The sequence below is a fragment of the Anomalospiza imberbis genome, chromosome 2, assembly GCF_031753505.1.
Source record: "Anomalospiza imberbis isolate Cuckoo-Finch-1a 21T00152 chromosome 2, ASM3175350v1, whole genome shotgun sequence".
Classification (NCBI taxonomy): Eukaryota; Metazoa; Chordata; class Aves; order Passeriformes; family Viduidae; genus Anomalospiza; species Anomalospiza imberbis.
The window spans coordinates 74,164,113-74,189,746 of NC_089682.1; the positions used below are offsets into that span (position 1 = coordinate 74,164,113).

General features: G+C 40.2%; 1 protein-coding gene and 1 long non-coding RNA gene across 2 annotated transcripts in view; one reads left to right on the top strand and one right to left on the bottom strand.

The window, feature by feature from the left end:
- Positions 1-25,108, top strand: part of GUCY2F (guanylate cyclase 2F, retinal) — a 40,926-nt gene extending 15,818 nt beyond the window's left edge. The window contains exons 10-18 of the mRNA XM_068181730.1: positions 923-1,072; positions 2,920-3,068; positions 4,474-4,637; positions 4,935-5,127; positions 5,210-5,384; positions 10,451-10,549; positions 11,888-11,982; positions 13,014-13,099; positions 22,228-25,108. Coding sequence (XP_068037831.1) covers positions 923-1,072; positions 2,920-3,068; positions 4,474-4,637; positions 4,935-5,127; positions 5,210-5,384; positions 10,451-10,549; positions 11,888-11,982; positions 13,014-13,099; positions 22,228-22,354 — 1,238 coding nt within the window. The 3' untranslated portion in view covers positions 22,355-25,108. The remainder of the gene's footprint in view (positions 1-922; positions 1,073-2,919; positions 3,069-4,473; positions 4,638-4,934; positions 5,128-5,209; positions 5,385-10,450; positions 10,550-11,887; positions 11,983-13,013; positions 13,100-22,227) is intronic.
- On the bottom strand, positions 3,535-9,212 carry LOC137469202 (uncharacterized). Its single transcript, XR_010996401.1, has 3 exons — positions 9,116-9,212; positions 3,901-4,044; positions 3,535-3,802 (listed from the first exon to the last, which is right to left on the bottom strand). It is a non-coding gene; the product is annotated as an uncharacterized lncRNA (long non-coding RNA).
- Positions 25,109-25,634: the final 526 nt, after the last annotated feature.

The window sequence follows — 25,634 nt, forward strand, 5'->3', positions numbered from 1 at the left end:
ATGTAGGTCTCTTTGAAATAGGTCCTCTACATGTCAATCAGCAAAGGTTGCCACATGAGATTCCCACCACTTAAGATCAGCCCTCATGGGACCAGGTTTGGAGACTTGGACAGGATTTCTTTTACTTGGCCATTTTCTGGGGCTCCTCTGGTATCCCAATTTATTCTTGAAACTTGTTTTCAAGTAGTATTTCATGGCTTGATCTCTCTGTCGTGAGATTTGATGCCTACACCTTTTCAGTGTCTCAGGGCAGTTGTCAGACAGAAGGTTTTCTTCTCCTCCCTTACCGAAGATAAACACATTTGCAGTGGCAGAAATGTTCCATATCCCCATTCTCATAATACACAGTTACCAGGGTAACAAAATCTCAGTTTGAAGATTCATTTCTTCGTGAAGCTGGATATGTTTTATAACTGTGTCTTTTGTCACTTGAACTATTGGATTATAAAGACTGTGCAACTGCTTTTACAAAAACTATTTTCATCTAAAAAAGAACTACAGAAAATATGTTGTTAATTGTCACTTTATAAAAGAGCTACTACTGTAACAAGAAATTAAAGATTTGGTGCCAATATTTTGTCTCAGGAATATTTTCAATCAAAAAAATGGTGTTAAAGCTTCTGGCAGTGGTGAGATTACTTCTTATGTTGAAGTTCATGGCTGGTGTTATATGATATGAATTGTTGGTATGGCATTTTTTTACAAAAAACCCCATAGAGTAAAACTTGGATTTTTTTTTTTTGTCAACACAGATGTTTAGTATTTAAAACACACCACTAGAAGTAAAAGACTTGATTCAGTAAACAATGTAGTATTTTCCAACCTTTCATCAAATGACTGAAATAAGGTATTCATTTAAGTGCTTACTTTGCAACAGTCTGAGTTAAAGTGTAAGAAATGTGATGCTCTGAAATTTTTTTAGAATTGCTCTGGACAGCTCCTGAGTTACTGAGGGACCCAGACATGTGCAGAAAAGGCACAATCAAAGGGGACATTTACAGCTTTGCAATCATCCTACAAGAAGTGATTGCTCGGGGTCCACCTTACTGCACATCAGAACTCTCAGCTGAAGGTAGGCAACTACTACAGTATATTTTTAAGGCTTTGTGCAGAGCCCTTATAAAAGGCCTGGCCAAGTCCCTTTATTAATAATGCAATAATGTATTAGTCTCATGACCTTTCTCAGTGGCAGAAGTCTGTTTTCATCACAACATTCATAATAAATATCAAAATGTGTAGTTCTCATTACAGCCTTGGTACACGTCTCATCACTGCTTTCGGTGGGATCGGGGTTCTGGGTGCTCCCCAGGATGCTTCAGACTTCTGCAGCACCTCCAGCTCCCTGTGCAAACTCGGACTTTTCATCATAGTATGGGGTGAAATATGAGGGCAGAACTTACCATAGCTTAGAACCTACTTTGCTTCCCACTCATTGGCCCTTTTTTGTCCATCATGGAGGCTGAAGTTTTTGAGCTGGACCCCTTGCCAACATCCTATTTTGTCCACTGCCCATCTATTTGTCCTTAATCTTTTCCTTTTTAAAGAGACTGTCTTCAAGAGAGGTCGAAGTAATGTATCATTTTGCTTATGTATATCATAAACAGCAAACAGGTGAAGTCTTTAGGAGCTGCTCATGGTGCAACCATGTTGTGCATCCATGGGAAAAACAAACCCACTGCAGTCACGGTCAGGTCACAAGCACTTAAACAGGGAGGGAGTGACAACAGTCTAAAATTAGCTGATTTTAGTGACAGCCCGTTCTCAATAAGCTGGACAACCATCAAGTGGGGTATGACAATTCAGTATGTGCCAGTTCAGCTGGAAAAATGGGGTCCTGATTTTCTATGCCTGAAGCTGCTGTCACAAAGCAATGACAATGATGTTAATGATGTATCCCCCTCTGTAAATCAGATCTGGACCTATGATGTAGACTATGATGCAATTAGCAGGTTTCCTCCACCTCTTCTCCCCTGCAGAACCTCCAGCAAATGCTGAACACAGATCAGTTCTGTTTGGTAACCTAATAAATTATTAATTTCTACTCATTGTGTCTTCAATCCTAAGGAGTTTTTGCTTGTGAACTTTAAAACAATCTGAAGAAGGCATTTCCCCTCAGCTGTCCCTGGAAATATTGGGGCCAGATGTTTTGATTAGTTCATTTGGCAGAGTCTGGGGGGATGAGGCAAAGATCTTTAAAGTAAGCTATAAATGCTGAAATGCTTTGGTTACTCACAGCAACAGCAGGACTCCTGCCAGAGAAAAAGGTTTTCACTCCATTTGCCTGCTCTGCACTGAGCAAAATAAGATTTCAATTACAATAACTGTGGTGGGTGTTAAAAGACTGACTTCTCAGGGTTTGAAAACCCAAGCCCAGTTCCTTACAAGCCTCATTTCTAGGGAGGGAGCTCTAGACAGGGAGTCATTTCCCAGACACTGTTTTGAACTCAACCTCTCCCCCTTAACATACTTTCCACTGTCGCCACTCCCACCAACCTCCTACGTCCTAGTTCCCAGTTAATGATGAAGCATCAGAGGCTGGTATCCTTCCTGTCTGGGCTCAGCCATAAACCTCTGCTGTCTTAGAAGACTGCCGGTCCTAGTGGAGAGAGTCAGAGGCAATTTCATTAAATACAAGCCTGCAGGCACATCCATCTGTCACACATCCTTCCCCCTCCAGCCACTTTATTACTCATAACTTAGTTCTCCAGGGACAAGAAGGCAGATGAATCTTCTTTAAATCCTTCAAGAGACTCCTGACAGAGAAAAGCAGAAACCTCCAGCTTCATTTGGCACAGACACTGGGTGCTGAGGACTAAGAGTGACAGCTGAAGAAGCAAGCCAGGGACACATGAAAAGGTCTTTTGCCCCATCAAGGCCCTCCATCTTACAATGTGCTTCCCATTCTTCTCTTTGCCACAGAAATTATAAAGAAAGTGAAGAAGCCCCCTCCCCTCTGTCGCCCAAACATAGCTCCTGAGGTAGCCCCCCTGACATGCATCCAGGTAATGAAGCAATGCTGGGCTGAAGCCCCTGAACGACGTCCAACCTTTGAGGAGGTGTTTCATAAGGTCAGTAATAAAGAAGCTAGTGTAATCCCATTGTTTGTTCTTGGCAGGGATGTGTTTTATTGTTTGGGGTTTTTTTTCTTTTTTTTCTTTTTTTTTTTTTTTTTGCTTTAACTCAGTAATTAAAGAATGAACAAGTTGCAGAGCCCTAGACTTGTCCTGACTTACGGGTGATGAAGCAGCCTGGACATGGGCTTGATGTCTTCACATTTGCAGTGTACCTGCACAGATGGTCTCATGGAGATGTGTAAATTATGCACCTTCAGACCAATTTTTCTTTTAATCTTCTGAAGTGTTTCAATGGTAGCTATAAGGAAAATTCGCCAAAGGCTGTTAAAGACAAAGATAACCTATTCGGCATAGGAGGTCTCTCAATTCCAGATTGGTGGAGGCTTGGAGACTATCCCAGGGAAATATGACTATACCTGAGGCCTGTTTAAACAGCTTTCCCAGATATCTGTTACTCGCCAGTCACATGGACAGGTACTGTCAAAATAACCCCCCTTTCTGATCAAGCAGTGTAGTTCCTGTGTTCTTATAAGGTCATAGGATCATACACTTGTTAAGGTTGGAAAAGACTTTTACGATAGTCAGTCATCAACTGCGTACCACCACCATATGTGATGTTAAACCATGTCCTGAAGTGCCACATCCACATGTTTTGTGAGCACTTCCAGGGATGGTGACTGCACCATTATCCTGAGCAGTCTGTTCCAAACAGGCTTTACAAACCCTTTCTGTGAAAAAAAAAATCTCAATATCCAATATAAACCTTCCCTGACACAACTTTAAGGAATTTCCTCAAACCAGGTAAACAAATATCCATAATTTTTACCTTTTGGTTCTATGAATCTGTGAATAATTTTGAACCTGCTGACTCCACTGTTGAGTCTAAGGTAGCCTCTAAAGCCACAAATTATCCAAAATTTCCAGCAGGTCAGCTTCAGGTCAGGAGGAGAAAGCACAACTCAATGAAGAACTGGGAATGGAGGTGTCAGCACACATTCATGTCAGTGTGCAAAGATGGATTTAAGTGCTGTAACATGTAAAAATGTTTTAAATGTTGCTAACACCCTGTACTTTGTGACTCTAAATGCAAAGTTTTGCAAGTTACCCTTAAGATTTTTCATGGAATAAATGGGGTTGCAAACCTGCAGCCTGACAAGACTCTGTAACAATGTACATGTTGACAACTACTGTAAGGTTATATTTCATTTAAATCTCACTGATTGATGCAAATTCACCTTCTAATTCACCTTTTCCTTTATCTTTGAACTCTTGCCATTGAAAAAGACAGTCTTTAGCATGACACTTCCAAAGAAATGTTTGCTTTTTGTTCCTTTCCAAACTCAGAGTGCTACAGTGGTGTAAAGAGACAGATAAATAACTCTCCAGTTTGATTTTCCAGTTCAAAACCATCAACAAAGGGAAAAAGACCAATATCATTGACTCAATGCTCAGGATGCTTGAGCAGTACTCGAGCAACCTGGAAGATTTAATCAGTGAGCGGACTGAAGAGCTAGAGGTTGAAAAACAGAAGACAGAAAAACTGCTGTCACAAATGCTTCCACCGTAAGTACTGGTACTTTAAGTGGTAAAAAAGTCCCCAGGCAACCAAACCAAAAACACCCTAAAACAAGCCCATATCTAGTCTGAACAACACCCTTCCCCAGAAATAAGCAGCATTGTAGACCTGACCATCTATTTTGACAAGCACCTTCCAATCAAAGTAAGAAACTCTAATCAGTGCTGGTTACAGCTATGTAGCGGAAGATCTGAACACATTAAAACAAGAGTCTGAGCTCTTGGGCATGCACTAGAAACAAACTGGGTTTGTTCCCTGCCATCCTTTTTGTGTTGCTATTTCAGTTCAGTGGCAGAAGCCCTCAAGACTGGTGGCACCGTGGAACCAGAGTATTTTGACCAGGTGACCATCTACTTCAATGACATTGTGGGCTTCACATCCATTTCAGCCCTCAGTGAACCCATTGAAGTAGTTGACCTTCTGAATGACCTTTACTCTCTGTTTGATGCTGTTCTTGGAAACCATGACGTTTACAAGGTAAGAAGTAATTTTATTCTGTGTTTCCTTTCCATCCATCTCAATTTCTATATTTATTTCTTAATGTGATGTTATTTGCTAGGTGGAGACAATTGGTGATGCCTACATGGTTGCTTCAGGGCTCCCAAAACGGAATGGAAACAAGCACGCAGCTGAAATTGCCAACATGTCCTTGGACATCCTCAGCGCTGTGGGAACATTCAAAATGAGGCACATGCCAGACATTCCCCTCAGAATACGAATCGGGCTGCACACAGGTAGGCAACTGAACATCAGAGAGCTCCTTCTCAACTGCGTTTCTAACTCTGAATACTTTCTTCACGCCTACCCTCCAAAAAACAGCCTTACAAGACACTTTAAAATCTTCCACATCAACAAAGCAGTTAAAATAGGAAAAAAAAAAAGCCCAGAGAGGGTTTGTGGAGGAAAGTGGCTTAGCATCATTTTAAGGAGAGATTTTATATTCTGTCCCAGCCAGGAACTACATCTGGCATGTTAGTCACAAGGGTTTCATTGTATGGATAGCTCTTCAATGTGACATAGGACCTTCAGAGGTGGGATATCTTCAGAGGTGGGACATCAGTGATGTCTTTGCAACTCTACTCTGAAATGAAAAAGCACAGAAACACTGGCATATAAAGTGAAATCACAAAAAGATTGGAGATATTTATTACAGGTAAGATATACTGGAAGAAAAATGTGATACAGCTCTTAAGAAAAGTTATGTTATAAAGAAAACATTATCTCTGATATAGAAGTCATAATGTATTCAATCAACAGAAAGGTTGCTTGTTTAAAATGAAAGGAGGAAGTTCCTTTTATATATATATATATATATACAGAGACACGAAATGTAATTAAACTCCAAAATAAAACAAAAAAAAATCCAAAACAGTAGAACTACAGTTATATAGATAAAAGTATTTTAAGTATAGGAAAATACATCTGCTATTATCATGAATCAGTATTTGTATAATATATATGAACCTTCATACTTTTTTACATTTTTTAGTGAACCATTAATAGATTTTTCCCAGCTGTTTGTCACCAGATTTCCTGCCTCTTCCTCTAAAGTACCAGGTGTTGCCCACTGTGGGAAGCCAATGACTAAAAATGCCCAGGAGTCTGACCCAATAATATATGGGGTTTTATCCTTCTGCTTATCTGATAATATCCACACTTTTGGAGCCCTAGGATGCAAGCATTTTGCAGATGTCAGTATCCTGGTCCCTGATGTACGTGTTGGGAGACAGAAGCAGAGTAAAGGAAGTATCTCAGTCAGAATATCCCAAGAACAGAGCTATGACTTTATCAGAGTTAAAATCAGTGTTATGAATCCTTGACCTTATAAGATCCTCTTTTGGAGTTATCTCTGAAACGTATCTCCCTCATGTTTTCTTTGAAATTTGTGATTCTTAGTTGACCCTTGACAGAAGTGGAAAGCATTAAGGAATGATTGCAGGAGCACTGTGTGTTTTATACTCTGTCAGAAATTAGATGAGACTATGGCTGCAGATTGTCATGCCCAGAGCAGGAGTCCCTGGAGCACCAGCAGCATATTTTCAACATGGAAAGAGAGGAATTTGCTGTGCAACATCTGCTGCTGACTGTTGACAGCAGTTCTGCAATGTATCTCCCATGCCAAAAAATAGATCCCTAGGTGATGTCTACAGGGGGTAGTAACATTTTTGTGTTGTTGTTTTTATGAACTCTGGATATCTGGAAAGCAGAATTGCTATGAACTGTTGTATTGGGTGTGAGAGGAAGAGGGCAGAGGACTCTGCAGATCTTGTTTTGCACAGGTCTGGCAGCATAGTACTGTCATGGGAGCAGCCACAAACACATGTTCCAAAGCAAACCAGCTCTCTGAACCACGGAGCTGACAGCTGAGTTTGATTAACCCTAGACCCCATTTCTCCTGAGAAAAGATGCATGAAGAGGGAATGATCAGCATCATGAAAGCCTTGGGGAAGCTCTTGGGGGAGAGGAGAACTTGGCTGACACTTTCACTGTACTGGAAAGGATGGAGTAAGGGTGTGACCCCCAGTCACGTACTTCAGCTGCTTTCTGGAAACTGGTGCCAAGAAGAGCTCATGATGCCTCTCAGAAAAAGCAGTAGATGCATTTTGGGCATAGGCAGCCCATGTCTTTTCAACTGCGAGGGAAAGCTGCACCTCTGGGAACTTCTGATGGCCCATGGTCTGCTTGTGGCAATGCATGGGTAAGGCAAAGAGGACAAGAAGATCAGTGCTTGGTCTGCATTTTCTCCCCTGCTTTAAACACATTCTGAAATCTTGGCTGTCCTCTCCTGACTTCACTGCAGATCCAGGATAACTCAGCTGACTCAGCTGTTTGCCCGCTATCCATGCCTGGGCTGGAGCAGGACAGTCAGCGAGAGCAATGGTGAGAAGATAAGCTTTTCCACGGAGTCTGAAGATGATTTGTGTATCAGTCAGGCTCTCTGGCAGTCAGCCCTGCTCTTTGATCTTGACTCTTAAACTCTGCAGCACTGCTGATGGTCTTTGCAGAGTCTTAGCCAGAGCCTCTCATTAACTGAACTTGCAAGCCCTGGCAAAGAGACACTTCAAAGCAAACCTATGGACCTGTGTAATTAAACAACTAGGCCATGATGTCCTCATCACAGGGTGTCTGGTTTCCTCTGAAACTTGTAACTGTGGGAGATTTACCACTGGAAGTTTTCCTTAGCCTTCTGCTGAAGCTGTTTGGAAAAGGGGGAACACATACAGGAGGTGAAGGCAGTGAGCAAATTAAGTCTTAGATGCTTTCAACACAGGGAATGTGTAATTTTGGGAATGCTTATATGGTAGGGTTGGTTTTGAGCTGAGAGCCTTCTGCAATGGGACAGGCTTAAAAGCAGTATTCTAGAAAGATAACACCTCGCCCTAAAAATCTTGCCACTCCTATGTTGTGATCTTTGTGCAGAAATAGCTGAGTGATTGCACGGACTAAATAGGGAACTTGAATTCAGGTACCCACATGAAGTCGTTTCTAGGACTTTCAGGGAGTCTGCACTCATTTTGAGGACATATAAATGAACCTTGTAAAGCTGTTCATGTGCAGGAGTGGAAAAGCTCATATGGCTCAGTTGACCACATTGACTTGGTCTCCACTGACTACAGTAGAAGCTCATCTGCCTTTATTTGTGTTTCTTAAAATGGAATCACAGAATCATAGCATACTCTGAGTTGCAAGGGATCCATAAGGATCATGGAGTCCAACTCCCAAGTGAATGGCCCATACAGGGATCAACCTCAGGACCCTGGTGTTCTTAGCAATATGATCTAACCAATGGAGCACAAATCCTCCTCAGTGAGGGCTGTTTTTTCAACATGAGCCACCTGTTTGTGTCCTGTTCAAATCACATATTACAGAAGGAGCTTTGGTCCTTAGTGAGATTTGGGACTGTTGCTGTCATTATCACCACAAAAAGAAGAGAGGCAGTGTTTTGTGAGATAGTGTTTTCTCAGGGAAACCTTTTACTGAAGCATGAATAAGAAGTCACCAAAAAGACCTTTTATTTGGTTATATGTCACATTAGCATGCACACAATAAGGACCAGTTGGGGAACCTTAAGGTCCTTGGCCAAGACTATCAACAGTACCTTTACAGTTGCATATAGAAGTGCCTATAGGTGAAAACCTGAATTAAAATTCCTCTAGTGGATATAGTTCCTCTCCTGAAAAGCTTGAAGCAAAGTAGAGAGTACTGATAAGGATGGGAATTAACTTGTAAGAGATCCTGAGGAACAGTGTTTTGTCTGAGGTACACTGACAAGAGTTGAAAAGAAATCCCCTTAAATCAGGTTTTCATGATCTCCAACAGTCTCTGCCTGCTATGTTTTATCCAGTTTGATCCATGCTGCTCAAGTCCTTGTAATATTTTTTGTATGAACCATTCTTCCTCACTCTTTTTTTAAAATCTTTTATCAAGCAATGATTCATCAGGCAGGAGTTAATACCTGTCTTACCTCCGAGTTTGCATCCTCATGAAGTATTTTAAAATCCGGCAACTTTGGGCAGCAACAACTTTTCAGAGGTCACAGCAAGAGAGGTTCTTGTGAAGTTCCCCATGGCTTTCAGCAATGGAGTTTCATTGTGCTTAAGATAAATATGAAAAGTACATGAAAGATCAATCTTTTAAAATAACACTAAAATCAGCATAAGATTGCATTGTACTAAATTAAGTAACTGATCACTTCTAAATTAGGCCACAATTGCTACTATTTATATTATTACTGTTTTAAACCAAGCATTTTAACCTATAACCTTTTTATATTATGAAAACTCTAATCTATAGCATAATTTTAGGTACTGTTGATGATGTACAACATTCACATCTCTTGTAATCTTGCATGGGGAAAGATTTCCTAGATATCAGTTGTACTAAATCTTCACTCAAAAGGATCATGACATTGAAAAGGCAGGCAAAGCCTGAAAAGGCTTATCTCATAAATGCCTCTGATGGAAAATACAGAGAGTCCTGTCTTTTGTCTTCAGAAGCCCCACACCTTATCCCATTGTTTTTTGTTTTTGTTTTTTTTTTTTCACTTATTTTGCAGGCTCGATATTTTCTATTGTAGGCAATGAAATTTAGCTTTTCCTCTTTCAGAGTGCAGTCTAAACATTAACGAAGCCAAATGCCCCAGATAAAAATTGTCTGTGCTGTTTGGCTTCCACACATTTTATCTCCCGGTCTGTGCATGATCATGTGGATCCTGCACACATACCTCTCCCTGACAACTTGGCAATGATTCTTTGGAAGCTACTTAGGAAGTGAATAGATCTTGTATAAAGAATGAGAAAGAGGGAAAAAAGAGGTTTTGGCTAGACAGGCCATCTAACACTCTCTTCCTTTCCAAGAAGGGGACACAGGGTGGTCCAGAGTGCTGCCAGCACCTCTGGACTCCCAAGGCTGATTTTTAATTCTGTTTCAGCGGGTTACAGGGCATGTCACAGGGTCTGAACTTTAGTTTTCTCACACGAAAAAAGACCTTTTTAAAAAGAGATTATAATTGTCCTTGAGTTTCCATGAACTCTGAACAAATTTCTCCCAGATGATGGTGAACTGAGGGCCTACCACACAGGACCTTTCTCAGACATGAAACACCAGCATAAAATCCAGAGCAATGCTTAACTTTCAACTGATTGTAGCAAGCACCAAGGCCAATGAGATCTTCAGAAAACCTTCTTCTGTATTCCCAATAGGTTTTTTGAGTGTCAGAGGAGAAGATAAGATTTGTTAGTCAGTGAACCCCTAGATTTATGCAGGGCCATCCAGGTAACGCTGCTGGTGTGTCTTTCAGGGCCTTGTGTGGCAGGCGTGGTGGGGCTGACCATGCCACGGTACTGCCTCTTTGGAGACACGGTGAACACGGCGTCAAGAATGGAGTCCACAGGCCTGCGTGAGTATTTGGGACAGTCAAAGAAAGGGGAAAGTCAAATGAGAGAATTCAAAGCAGCCTGAAGGAGAGGGCACCAGTTTTGCCATTGTAGGTCAGCCTTTAGGACCCTGCCTTCCAGCTGCAGTTCTCTGACTCGAATCCCATCAACCAAAATCAACATGAACTTGTCCTACTTTCCTCCAGTATGGTTTGGATCTTGCTTTCAGTCAGTGCTAAGAACCCTCAGTTCAGAGGGTTCTTGCACAGTAAAATAATGCATTTACCTTTCATAACCAGTACAAAGTAAGGGTTGAAGGACAGGTGGGCACTGCTTCCATCATACCCTTGGTCATAGAAAGTCCCACTGAGACTGAAGACAGCAGGAGCACTGCAGGTGCAAGAACATTGTTCCACATTAACAGAAATGCATATAGATAAATAGGAAAATTGTAGGTTAATCTCTCACGAAATGTAGCTCATAGCTGTATGATCTTCCTCTACACATTCAAACTGATGTTTTCTTTCTTATTATTATGGAAAAAAATTTAATCAGATTATACCCCATCCTTCAAAGGGGAAGGCAATATGATTGATAAAATTGAAATAAAAGCTCAACAAAACAAAACAAAAAGCAAACAACAACAACAACAACAACAACAAAAAAAAACAACACTATTCTGGGAGAAATGTTTTAGAAATATTTCCTGGCTTGTTCACACAAGCAGAACAATAAAAAATTTCAGTGAGTTCCAGCAGTGGCTGTAAAACAATCTGGAAAAGATGGGAGTGCAATAAAGTTCTCCACCTTTGCCCTTTTTGTTCATAGACTAAATGGCAGCTCTGGGTGGGATAAATTACTAAAAATCCAGACATATCTACATGCATAGCCACATTTTCTTTATGTTCCCTTGCAAACTCCATCTCTCTGCCTTTCATCCCAACTTTCAAATTATGTTGGGTGTCTGGAGCAGGAGAGTTGGCTATTTTTCATGTCTTTCTCATTCCCTGGTTATACTGTGGCAATAGATAAAACAGAAATCTAGCTGACAATGTTACTGGAAAACCATTTACTGTCTTTATGAAGAGATGGACTTCTACACTGAATGTGTTTGGTATCCTTCTCCAGGAAGCCCCCAGAGTAGATCTCCTCTCCCCCTGCACTCTTTACAGCCCTGCCTGGAAGAATCCATCAGTCAGCATTAAACTCTACACAGAGGAGCACCACACAGCTACACCAGCCACACACCTGAATTGATGCACTCCTACTTTGGAGCCCTTTTCCTTGTCAGGATGAAGCAGTGGGAAATTCACAGCCTGTGTGCAGTGAAATGATCCAGCTGCTTTGCTCTCTGTTCCCAGCTTACAGAATTCATGTCAGCCAAAGTACAGTGGATACACTTCGGATTCTGAATGAAGGCTATGAAATCATACCCAGGGGAAAAACAGAACTGAGGGTAAGAAGGCCGGGGCTGTGTGAAGCACTTCACAGGGGAGTCATCTTGCTTGAGGAATTTTCATATTATCTTTTTTGGCCTTCACATACCAATCTTCAGCTGAATCCTTCCAAAATTTTCCCTTTCATTTGTTTCAATACATTAAGTAGTTACTGAAGGACTGTGGGATCAAGCAATCAACTGTATGTGCTGGATATAAGTATTTATATAGTAGTTTATTTAGTCCACTCTTGATAGAAGCTGCTACTTTTCAGTGTCCAAACAAGACAGTACTAAATAATTCAAACATAATTTCTACCTTTACATAGTCAATGGACAGAAGTAGGAGCTTTGCTTGCCTTAAATACCTAGAATAAAATGTCTGAATATGGCCTTAGGTCCCTCAACAATTTTGCATGACAAGTGGAATCATCCAAGTTCATATGTCTGCAAGTGGAGATCTGGGGTAAATATTCCAGGTCTAGTCATTGGAAAGAAACCTTTACATAGTTAATGGGGATAAATTGGCCTTTCAGGAATTTATTAGCCTGAAGTACTTTCAGGGTCTAGTTTATGTGAAGATTATTGTTGGTTTTCCTCCCCTTCTTCAGTTAAGGGTGATTGAGTCTCAAATAGGTTCATCAGATGCATCACACCTTACAAGCTAAACCATCAATGGTGGGAGAGGAAGTTATTATTCTGATACTCAGTTCAGAATGAGTTGTAAAGTCTCTCAATAATGCTAGTGCTGACAAATAAGGTGATTAGTGATTCTGTAGTTTCCAATTTCTGTTCAGCTGTGTAGTTTCAATGACCCAGATCAATGAGGGTAATTTGTAAATGACAGTTGGAACAAGGATAATGAATATCCTCTTTCAGGAAAGTCAAACTCAAATAATCCCTGAGCTATTCTGAAGGACAGCCCAAGATTTCCAGGCATGGTCTGTCTCTGGATATGTATGAAGCCAGAGAAACCAAGAGAGAAAAATTACATATCAAGCAGAGAGCAGTCAGGAAGCTGCTTTTTATTTGGATTTTTGGTTTTATTTTAGGGTAAAGGAGTAGAAGAAACATATTGGCTGGTTGGGAAAAAAGGCTTCCAGAAGCCCTTACCTAAACCTCCTGAAATAAAGCCAGGGTGAGTATGACTTCATCACTGTCCAAGACATTCATTAAAACATCTCTTTTGGAGTTCACAGGCTGAATATCTGTCTGTCCATGTTTTCTGTTTGCAAAATCTATATCCTGTTCTTTCCGTGACTTACATGTTCAGGCATAGTACAGGGACTCAGAAGGGATGTGATTCCTTCAGCACCTCTCCTTATTCACTGTTCCCAAGAAGTGACATTGAAACTTCCTGCTTCTCCCCTATAATCACTTGGAGACCGAACTTGAAAGAGAACTTGAGAGTTCCTCCCTGAATCTCTTTCCTGCTCTGTGTGCATATAGGAGAAACACAGGTAGGGACCCTTTCAGGTCTCTGGTGTCATCAGTGTATGGGAGACACAAGATTTTTCTCCCCTTCCACCAAATTCCTGCTGAAAACATCAGCCTCATTCAACGTATTAACACATTTCTTCCCTTTCATTCTAACAGAAAAATAAGAAAGCTTTGTGTTACAAATTTATGGCACTGTTATGCAATCGAAGATTTAATTATTCTTCCTTCATTAAGTCATTTTGTAGCTTTATACTGCCTGACTTTGCAAACAAAGTACTCCCTGTTCAGATGTCACCTGCTGTATTGCCTGGAAAGGATGTTGTGGTCAGGACATAAAAAACAGGAATCGGATTTGTTTGACAACAACAGCGTGGTCACCCACATTAAAAGCAATCAGCCTTGACTCCCTTTATAGACAATAAAGAGAAATACTTGCTAAGGGTCTGATTCAATTTGCCCTTGCAAGATGCCTGTTTTGTTGAGGTCCTAAAGTAACTACTTCAGAGATCGGTGCCTGACAGCAAACATGGTCTGTTTTAATGTAGCTCTGACTTTTCCTGATCAATATCGTTCTACATATGGCCCCATTCCCTCATAGTAAATATAAAAATTTTCCCATTTTCCCACATACTTATGATCACAGGATCTTGTGCATCCATGTGTAACCTCTGAAGAGTCCACCCTCAACACTGCAGAGACAGAGGTGCTCTACTCTTGTCCCAAGGCCCAAATCATCCTCCTTCTTTTGCAGTATCTACGTCCCCACAGGTCACACAGCAGTTGAGTGATTTTGACAGTAATCAGAGGAAAAAAGTAAAGTTACACAAAACCGTATTTGTCCTAGTGAGGGGGCAGAATGAAACTTATACCCCATAGGCCAAATGTCAAGTTACAGAAAAAAGCAACTGGATGTTGAAGCAGAGCAAATATTTGGAGAACTGCCGCAGGCATAGGCTGTGCTGTTATCAGATAGATTTTAGACATTATGTCCTGCTTTCCAACCTTATCTTGATGATTCATGTTTTGGCACAAAATCAAGAAGCAGAAAAAGTTTTTTCTCTCTAGCTGGCCAATATGGTGATTTCAAGTCACTGCCTCGTATAATTCCATAGGGATTTCCTTATTTGTAGGCTTTTGAGCTGAAGAAGGAAATACTGAATAAATTCCTTTCTACTCATTTTTTTCACTCTGTCCTGAGGCAAATTATCTTCTCTTGAGCATGCCCTTACCATGAGGTCCATGAGCACTTGTTTTTATCTCTTGCTTTATATTGTGACTTGGGTAGCCTAAACATCTACAGGTGGGCAGTTGCGGTGGCCATGCTGAGAGGTGTTTCCTACTAAGTGAAGGTTACTACATCGTGTTTGGTCTTATATCCATGCTATGGAATTGCAAACCTGTGGGCCATAGATTTAAGGGTCAGGTCATATGGATGGAAATTTTTGAAGTTCCTATTCAAAGGATAAGTCCTTCTTTCTTGGTCTGATCAAATCTCAGTTTTACCTGGTTTTCATGGGAATTTTGCGTTAACTTTGCATGACATAATACAGCGCAGGACAGTTCTATAGCCTCTCTAGACCTTCCCTTGCTTCAAGGCAGATTTCTATACATACACCTGGTAGTGCCATGGGAAATAATAGCAGACTGGACATAGAGAAGGTGTAACAAAATTAAGAGACAACAAAACCAAGTGTGCCAAGCAGTCAAGCAGCAGACTACCTGTAGGATAGACATTCTTTTGAGATTTCAGTCAGATAGGTATAAAGGAAGGCTGTGAAATTTCTTTGAGGGTACACCAGGTGACTATCTGAGGGGCTGAATTATGAGACAAGGAAAAAGCACAAAGTTGTAAGTATATAAGCATGGGATATTTGAAGTTGGCATCCTGTGATGCTTTGGAACAGGCAGCATCTTTTCAACTCCAGTGGAGCAGTCATCTTGTCCAAAAAAGCAGAAAGGATAACTGCCAGATGCAAGCCTGACCTGGTCTAAATCTTAGACGCATTTTGCAAAGCACAGAAAAAATAGCTAACACTAGGAAAAATTCAATGACTAATGAAATTCAGAAAGAAAAAAAACCCCAACCAACCAACCAACCAACCAACCAACCAACCAACCAAACCAAACTAAACCAACAAAAAACACACAATCAAACAAACAAACAAAAAAAATTAAAAAAAAAAAACCCAAACCCGAAAAAAACCGAGAGCCAGGCTGATTTTCATTTGCCATTCCAAGGAGATGAGTGCCATTCTTGGTCTTCTGAATTTTCCAACATTTACCATCGTGGTTCAGAAATCTTTTCTTTGTTACTGAATACAGTGTTTGAAAGCATCAGAAGTCCTCTATCCCAGCAGGTAGTTTTATTCAGAAACTTTCCCTTTAAATTATTTATGGAAAGTTAACTGGGGAAAAAAATTAATACAATTCAACAAAGATACATATTGTCAATCGTCTCAAAGGCTTTTAACCATTAACCCAGTGCCTAGGTAAAGAGCATATGAAAGTTTTTGATTTTTTGACATAAACCCAAATCCCTTGCCTTATATGAATTCATTAAGTCTTAAGTCCAGCAGGGCTGATAGGTCTTCTAGCCCACTACCACTCACGGTGATAAGTGCAACCTGATGTGCAACATCACTGAACACTGAAGATGCAGCCAGGAATAGGTGAGAGTCTTGGGGCCCTCTCATCCTCGCATGAGGATCAGCCCTGGAGGAAGCACTGAGATCCTTGTTTGAAGATAAATGGGTGAGAAACAGTCAAGGATGCTTAAAGAATCCATCTCCCAACCCCAAATGAGAAACACCTTTTTATGAGCTAGGGAAAAGACACTCATTAGGACAAAATGATTTTTTCTTCTACCCTGTACAAGGTTGTCATTGCTTTGTCTGTGTTGGAGCACCCTTGTAGGATGGAACTGTAGAGAGTCTCTAGTGTTGCTGTTGCTGCTGATGTGTCTTTCTGAGGAGAAAACTGAAAGCATTTCCACTTGGGGTCCTATCTGAAGTCTGTCAAATGCACTTTTAAATCAAAACTAAAAGAGCTTGGGGACCAAATAGCAGTGAAAAACTCTTGTTGTCTTCCAATAGTTGGAATTATACAACAGCATAAAATATTTCCTAAATAAATTTTATATAACATTTAACAAGAGCTATTCAAGGAAATCAAAGCATCCTCTGTCTCATAGGCTTGATCATGCAATGTCAGGACAGATGTATTTTGCTTCACACTCAATCCCTTCTTTTCAAACTATTTCTGACCACCTAACACAACAGCAAAATGAAGACAAAAAAGTTTTCTGATCATGGCTGTGGCATAATGACAATGAGAAAGAAGACTTTTTTCTGAAATCTGATGGAGGATGAGAAAGGGAATGAATGTTGATGACTCATCTCCCTTTCAACAACACCGTTTGACTTGTGATGTGATTGCATCAGCTTTATATTTAAACAAGCTCTTCCTGAGCAAGCTGAAGTTTCTGGGAGAGTTGACTGGAATATAACAAAATTTGTGCTAATAGCAAGAAACACTAAATACAGTGTTCAGAAAGGAAGTGAAGTCAGAACTTCACGGATTTTTTCCTGCTGGTTTTGCAAACAAGGTGATGGGAAGAGAGGACCTTGGAAAAATAACAGCTGTCTCCAAAAAGAGAGGTTTTGCCAGAGGCTGGGATGGATAATGCAGAATCAGACCTCTCCAGTTGCTCAGACATTTGTGAGTTCAGGAGATGTGCAGGTTCTGTTTACACTGGATCTTTCTTTTTCTGTTGTGCAGTGGCTGAAAGTCAAGTCACTGCCAAACATTTATTTGATACTTGTGTGAACAGTGTCTGGAGGTGGACCTCAGGCAGTCTAATACCATGCTTGATCATCAAATACCCTGGTCAGGCCTTCACCTTCTGTGGGTCACAACCTGCTGCACTCCTGTGCAGACACAGGCAGCCACCTTCTCCACTGCCCTGGGCGTGAAGTCCTGCTGGGTGGACTCAAAAACCAAAACCCTGATGCTCACCCATGTGTGGCTGAATTTTGTTACTACTTCCATAAAGGGTCTAGACACAAAGATTCCTTTTCTCCCTCCAACAGGCAGGATTTAATCTTATTAAAAGTTTTTTACCTCCATCTGATCCGGTCACCTTGCGTGTCTTTGAAGAGCCAGTGCAGAGAAACAGACATTTCTTGGTGTTGATCTTCTTCTTTGGGATAAACTCCTGCTGTGGCCCAGCAGCACCAGCTTCCCTCCACTATCTCAGAATAGAGCCCGAGATATTTGGCTTACATGGAGACATCTCTATTGCAGATAAAAAAATATCAGGGAGCTAAATCTCACTTGAGTTGTAGATTCCCAGAAGAAGTCATTCCTCACTAAACCCATTAGGATTATATTCTCCTGGCTTCCCTGTCCTTGGGACCCAGCCCTAAAGGTACCATCACTTTTCAGGAGGTTTATAAACAGGGATCAATGTTTCTAAGAAGAAACATGTTCCCAGAGATAAGAATTTTGATAAGGCATGGGAGGACAACTTGTCTAGGCATTTCCATTTGTAGAGAAGAACTAGCCAAAGACCTGAAACTTGACTCTACTCTCCCTCAGGAAAGGCTGTTAAATTTGTGTGCAGCATTCAGAGACAACTGGCTTTCTCTAGGGACTGTTAAATAGGATTTCCACAGAAAATGTGCTCACAGCTTAGTGAGCAGAGAGCTTCTAAAAGCAACATCCCTGGAAGACCAAAAGGCACTGAAGAAGGAACTAAACTAACAAAATGCAAGATCTTCACAGTTGTTTTGTTCTATTCCTCCCTTTAATGAATGTGGTCAAAGATCAATGTAATAATGGAATCAGTCTCCCAGGATTCGTCTTTGATTCTGGAAACAGCCCTGATAAAGATATAGTTTGTACTCCTCAATCAACAAAGTCATTTATTTTGTCCTGGCAGAAGTGTCTAAGAATGCCAAGAGCCCTCTGGACACTTAAAATTTAATTAGCTGACCTCATCCTTTGCAGTAAGTTGAGTGGTACAAGAGGAGAATTAATAAAACCAGAGCCAGGACCCATATTTGTTTTCCTTTCTCTCACCAGAAGACACTTACCTTTTCTTTAGTCTCCATTACAGTCTGTTCTTTATTTCAGATGAAACTGAACTGGTTCTTTGTCTAATGGCCTACCTGTTCACTGCAGGTATAGAGCTCATGGGTTACTCCCAGAAGAAATTGCAGAGTTCAAAAGGAGGAAAGCTGAAAAACTCCTTGGCAAAAGAGCCTAGATCTGAGGTAGTAGCTGTAGGACAGTCCCCATGTAGCTCTGCTGTTTAGTGTCTGCTTGTGTGTTATTTGTTTGCATTTTCCTGGTTTTAGTGTCTTTTCTTCCCCCTTTCCTTCTACTTTTCTCCTTTTTAATTTTTTAAAATATGTGTTTTTATTCTAACATGTCTCTCATTCAAGAGGTGCTTGGAACAGCAGCAAAGCTGTAGCCTTGTTGGGTGATTTCCTAGTGCATTTATACCTAGTATCCTATTAATTCCTGAAAGACACTGAATATTACTACATTTATCTGCAGTGTACTATCAATCCACTCTATGTTGATGTTCATGGTGCCAGGAAGAGCCCAGTACATGGTAAATACAGACATAAAACTGGAGTTCAAGCCTGGAAAAATCCAAATTGCCTACTGTTGCTTTTGTGTAATGCACATCTCCTGCCTAGTGTAATTCCATACCTCATGACAGTAACAGGATGCAGCTTTGATGTTCATCATTATGGTACCGATGGGTACAAGAGATAATGGATTCAAGGTTTGGGTGGAATTTGGAAGTCACGTGGAATATGACAGCATGACCTGATCAAGTAGGTGTTATCAGACCAAGGCTGGCATAGAAGCATGCACAACCACACTTGCACAAGTGTGATGTCCGCTGAAAATGATGTATGAGCTGGGATTTTTGATAATATCGCTAAAAACAGCAGTAATGCTTTTGCTCAATTCCTCTGGACTAATGTGCATTTCATTTCCACTCCCCTAACAAAGGAGGGGTGGATGAAAGCTCAGAGTACCTAGATATAGGCAGGTTGCAAATGCCTAAGACACACCATATCAGGCTAATAGATTGCCATGAAGATTAAAACTCCATCCAATTTTCTCACAAGGATAAAACCCAGCAGGTAACTGTTGGCTGTGTTCTTTCTTCCCAAACACATATTTTCAAGATTCAGGGTGTGTTACCAGGCTGCTTTGTCTCTCTGAACCGATATTTAAATTTTTGTCTGAAGTTCTCTCTATCAAGGACCTAAGGGCAGAAAATCCTCATTAAAAAATAAAATAAACAAAATTATTTGAAAATGGGACACAATCTGAAGAGACCTGCATAAGCACCACCATATGTGACCACCCACTGCTAAATACAAGTTCTGAGGCACAGAAGACCACCCTGCTGAATTACACCTAGGAGTACCAGCTAATCCTCCAAGGCCAGAGACAAAGAGGATCTCACACTTGGATTAGCCCTGTTTGACAAAACCTGCACATATACTGGTATATAAGTATTTAGTACATCTAAAACCCACAGACACAGACTTCCACACTGAAGCAGGCTGATCAGCAGTATATATTATGGAGAACAGAAGGTCCTCATTAGGCAACTTGGCTTAATCCATTGGAAATAGCAGAAAAATCACTAAGACATTCATAGCTAGATCTTTTCAATGATCCTAGTTCAATCTGTCTTGTATGCAGTAAGCTTTCAATGGAGGCAATCAAGTCCTCAACAGCCACTTATTCCCACATGCCTGCTTGGTGGTTTAGTAATGTTTCTAGCTAATCTATCTTAGATGCTTTCTGATGAAAGGGACTATGCTGCCAATAACTTTGTTTTTCATTGGTGGCAATAAAGAAACACTATACAAGGATCTCAGATGTGGTGATCTATAGTCTATTCACTCAGTTTCTGGTCCTTTTAGTCTGGGACCCTAAAATGCTAACAGTCCCACAGGGTTCTTGTTGCAGTACAATAGGGATCCCCATCTTGGAGTAATTATGTATTTTGGAGTATTCATCTGGCCTGGAGTCTAGAGGAAGTTCAAGATTCTGCTTCTCCTGTTCAAGAGTCAATCCTTTAACCTTGAAAGGCTAAAGTCCTGTGGACTCTGCTGTCCTTCATGTATTCTTGATTTAAAAGAGAAGTAATGGTTCTGACTGGATCTTGATAAAAACACTCAGCAAAGCATGAGGAACATCAGAGCCCACCTCCGGTTACCTGAAGATAAACCTCTGGGCTATATCATTAGTGACCCTTCTCTTTTGTCCTCTGTTAGGGTCTGTGACCTTAACATGGACCTTCTAACCCACTCATGCAAGTGGGATTCAGCCCACAGCACCATGGCTGTCACACTTGTGTAAGACTGGTAGATTAAACAATAGCTGAAGACTATGTAGGATAAACCATGGCAGCAAATGCTGCTGGACAATATCCTCAGGCAGATGAATCCCATCCGTAGCATCTTACAATACTTCTGAAAAGGAGAAAGGAATTTCTCTCTTTAACTTCAAAACATAACAGAGAACTGTGTCACAGAGAGGTCAGTGACTCCGTAGGATTCATGGATAGGTCTCAGTTTGTAGATGAGACTTAGACCTTATGCAAATCAGTCAGAATTCATTGAGGAGTTCTCGGGGTGAGATTTCACCCATGTGATTGGTAGTGGCTGTATTTGTGGAGGGACGCATTGTATGTGAATGTTAGTACAATCTGAACTGCTCTCTGCTGACTTCTAGCTGTGTAAGTATTCAGGTGGTGTATCCTACATGGCCAAAAGCACCAGCCTGGGATTACCTAAAAGTACTGAGGCTCAATTTTTCAAGTTATTTTCTCTCCTTTTTGTTGTTGTTGTTTGTTTGGGGTTTTTTGTTTTGTTTTTTGTTCCTCAAGGATTTGACTCTCCTTGCATTCTGACCCCTCATCCTATGAAATCAGCTTAGTGATAGGAGATCCCTTGACATTCTTTCTTGTTCAAGAAATACACAAATAATTGCAGCTTGCTGGCCAAACCATTGGGTAGCAAGGTGCAGCTGACCAGCAGATAAGACCATATAATCATAGGATAGCTTGGGTCAGAAGGGATCTTTTAAGGTCATTTAGTCTAGTCTCCCTTGCAATAAGCATCCTCATCATAAAAATTTATTTGTTATATCTAGTCTAAATCTATCCTGTTTTAGTTTAAAAACATTACCCTTTCTATTATTTCTACAGGATACCTGCTTCATGTAGTTGGTTTTTAACATATATTTCTATTCTAAAGTAATTGCAAGTTCATTGCACATAATGATGGTGTGTACAGTTTAAACCATATATTTATGTATATATACAACTATTTATTAACTATTTCTTTCTAACCTCTATATAAGAGCAATGGTGTTATTAGTAGGGATTAGTATTTAGCTCTTTTTGGTTTAAAACTACTGGAATTACATTTTCTTCTATTATATGCAGTAAATCTTCCAAAGTCCAAATGATGCTTTATCCATGGCAGGGTAGTTGTAGATTTAAGACCTTCCTAAAGCCCTGCCATTTGCTGAGCTTCTTGCCTCTTACAAGTCCTTGGTGTTTATTTTGTCTCTGAGAATCCCATTATGTTATAATGAATTTGCACCCACCAACAGATGGTGGCCCAGAACCTGGGTTTGATGAACTCTTGAAATATTGCAGCAAAAGATCCACTTCAACTCCATCATTTAACATTTCTGCTTTGGCTGACACAAAATGATGCTAAATGAAAAGTCATGCCTTGGTGAGCAAAGCTGCTAAGTCCTCTATTCTTTTCTGTTTCACAGCCACAACTGGCCAGATGTACTAACCAGGAAATTGAAATCTGTCCTGAGGGACACAAAGAGGACACTAAGAAAGCAAAGAGCTGGGAAGCATGAAGGAGAAATAAGTTTTGGAGAGGATGAAATCTGAGAAGAACACAGCAAAGAACTAGTAAGATCAGGAGGGACACCTTGAAGCCAATCCAACAGAGCTCACACTCTCCATTTATTTCCCAGCCAAAGCAGTATAATTAAAGAAGCCTCTTAGATCTTGCAGAGGGTGAACCTGAGCAGGCAGATGAATCCTGACCATCATCTCTTGTGAAACTGGGCACCATCTTAGAGCTGTATATGTGTGATTTTGGGAGGGGTGCACTGGGGAGGAAAGTGAGGGTGATAATGATGGTAGTTCCTTCTCTTCATGGGCAACTGTCACAAGGATGAACTCAAAGAATATTTTATCTAGGTTTGCATGGCAGCACTAACAAGTCCAGCTACCCTTAGCCTGGATTCAAACAATAATGCCAAGTGCTAGAATGGTTCAACTGTTTTACGTTAAGTAGTTGTTTTCCTGTTGTTATTGTGGGAAGGTCTGGTTTCATGAAAATGAGTGCAATTGAGAAAAAATGTTTTGAACAACAACAAAGAATATTTTTACTCCCCCACAGAAATTTTGAATCAAAATGTTCTGTTCCTGTATGTCAACTTAAGCCGAAATATTTTCTTTCAAATTGACATTTCAGCTGCAAATGCCAATTTAATGCTATTTTCAAAATGAAATAACAGTTTTGAATTGAAACCATTTGGTATGAATCAATATTTGTTTCAAAAGCCAAAATGAGATTCTGCTCAAAATGTCAAAATATGTTATATTTGCAAATCCAGATCTAAATTGCAAGAACTCTTTTTTCTGCTTTATACACACATACATACAGGATATCTAAAACATGTTATGCTTCTTATCCCAAAGCCAGATAAAAATGGAATGCCAAGATATTGCAAAACTGAAATGCAGTTCCATTAGCTGAGTAGTACTAATAAAATAGATACTTTTTTCCTGCAAAACTGGAGCTGAGGGAATGAAGAGAACATCACTGAAGCAGTGCAAAGCCTAAAACCCATCACTCCTTTCCCATCCAGTCTCTGTGTGGTCTCTAAGGCACTTGTCTATAAAGTAAGCCTCCCTGTGGGTAAAAAGTTTTCCGTAAAGGGTCAACATTTGGCCTGTAGGCACTTCCACCAGAGCACACTTCCTCAAAGTCGAATAGTTTTGGTGTTGGGCCCTTATTCTTCCAAGTTTTTTACTTCTGTTCAACATCTGGCTCTTAAACTTCTGGGAATTGTTCTCTCTTCTGCAAGGCTGAAGAGAAGAGTGGGTATGATAACGATCAATATTGCCACCAGAAGGTGTTAACTGAGAACACTGAGACCTTTCTCAAGCTCAATTTGAAGTCTTCTCATCAGACCAATCAAAACACATTTTTACCATTCAGATAATAAATAAGAATCAACAAACACTTGGCAAACTTTCATTAGATATTGAAAATATCATTATGAAACAAAGAGAGTCTGAGTTCACAGAGTTAAGGACACAGTATTTTCACAACTAATTCACTGTATCAAGTATAAAACATGTACTATCAAAGTAAGTTCTGTTTGAATTATAAACATCTAAAAAGCAAAAACAGAAGGGAAATTCATTAATGCTCTTTAATAATGAACTTTTACTCTGTGACACCTGGTTTTGTAAAATAAGGTTTTGCTTTTTTAGTGGTGAGTTAATATTCCATGTGGGAATAGTTGATCCTTGAAGGACATCTGTCAAAAGGCTCATACAATACTCAAGCTATCAAACAGGGATTAGGAAAGCCTTCACTTTCTGCCCTGTGCTAACCTTCTGTTTGAAAATTAATTCAGAAAAACATCCTATGGAAGAGACATGGGGCAGGTAATTCTTACACAATGCACCTCAAAGTACATTTCCAGAGAGGAATGTTAGCTGGATTGGTCTGTGCAAACATGGGTTTAAAATCAAACAACTTCTGCATAATTCATGTCTTTTCCATTATTTTCCCATATTAAAAAACCCCCATCTATCATTGCTATCTTGTTACATAGCAAAGTGGATTTTATCAACCTGACTTTTCCATGAAAATGACTGAATTAAGATTTCAACCCACACTTCAGCACACAGTTTTGAATTCTTTCTTCAGCCTGTAGTCTTCTAAAATAAACAACATTCTTTGAATTCCTTTTAAAAATTAAGATACTAAATCTGTGGGAAAGGGTAGGAGAGAAGCAGAGTTCTAGTCACTGACGACTTTAGTAATCCCAGGATAATTCATTATTCTCTTTGAAGTCAGTGGTAATTTTTCCTCTTAATTTCAACAGGAAGAGGCCAAGGACTCATCCCTGAGTGTGATTACCTCTGCTGCTAGAAATATAAAAAAAATATTTATATTTTCCTGCTATTGTTCTGTTTAGATAGATTTAAGTTCACTTATGAGATTTCTTCCCATACTGTACCATTTTTTTTATTATTACTTTGCTTCTAAAACTAGTGTTAGCATGTTGTAATAAGGAAGATGTGGGCTGGAAGCAGGAAATGGAAATTTCTGTAAATCTACATCAGACTTCTCAGGTGATTGTGGACAAGGCACTTGGTGGACTCTTGGATAGGGCAGCACACATTTTAGTAACCATTATCAACAAGAACTTACCATATGATTGCTAGAAGTTTTACCACTAATGTTTCAGAGTGAATTTTAATGTAATCATGCAAACCCACTGAGTGCTGTAGATGTATTTACATACAACAAACAGTATCCGAATATAGTTTGTATTTCATGCAGTATTTTTAGCAGTCAATTTATAGCATATGACAATAAAGATCCTTGAAGACCTATCCCTCTACCCGAAAATCTCATTCTAGTTTGTATATTTACCTTCAGCTGACTTAGCTTACTTTTCACCTCCCTGTGAAGATAAGACACTTTCACATATTCACTGGATTATACACTAACTAAAAGCAGGTCTCAAGATGTACAAGCTAGTGGCAGGATAGTCAGGCAGAGAAGGTGTGAGATACACAAAATCCAAGGAAGATATGGAGCAGCCACAGCATGGATGAGTGCCTAAACAGCTGCAATGTCCCAAGTCTGGGAAAATTTCCCAGGACAGGGCATGTTCATGTGAGGAGGGGTCAGTACCACTCCCCACAGCACATTTCTCATTAAAAAATGTGAAGATGCTCCTCTGGGGTTTGGAAATACAGCCACATGAATGCAGGAGTAGAGCTGAGAGTAAGTAATCCCAGGATAATTTTATGATTCTGTGATTCCATCCTCACACCAGCAATGAAGCTGTCAAATAGATGCATGAGAGACATCACATCAGCTGTCTCCTTTAAATCCATACAATGGACATGGTCT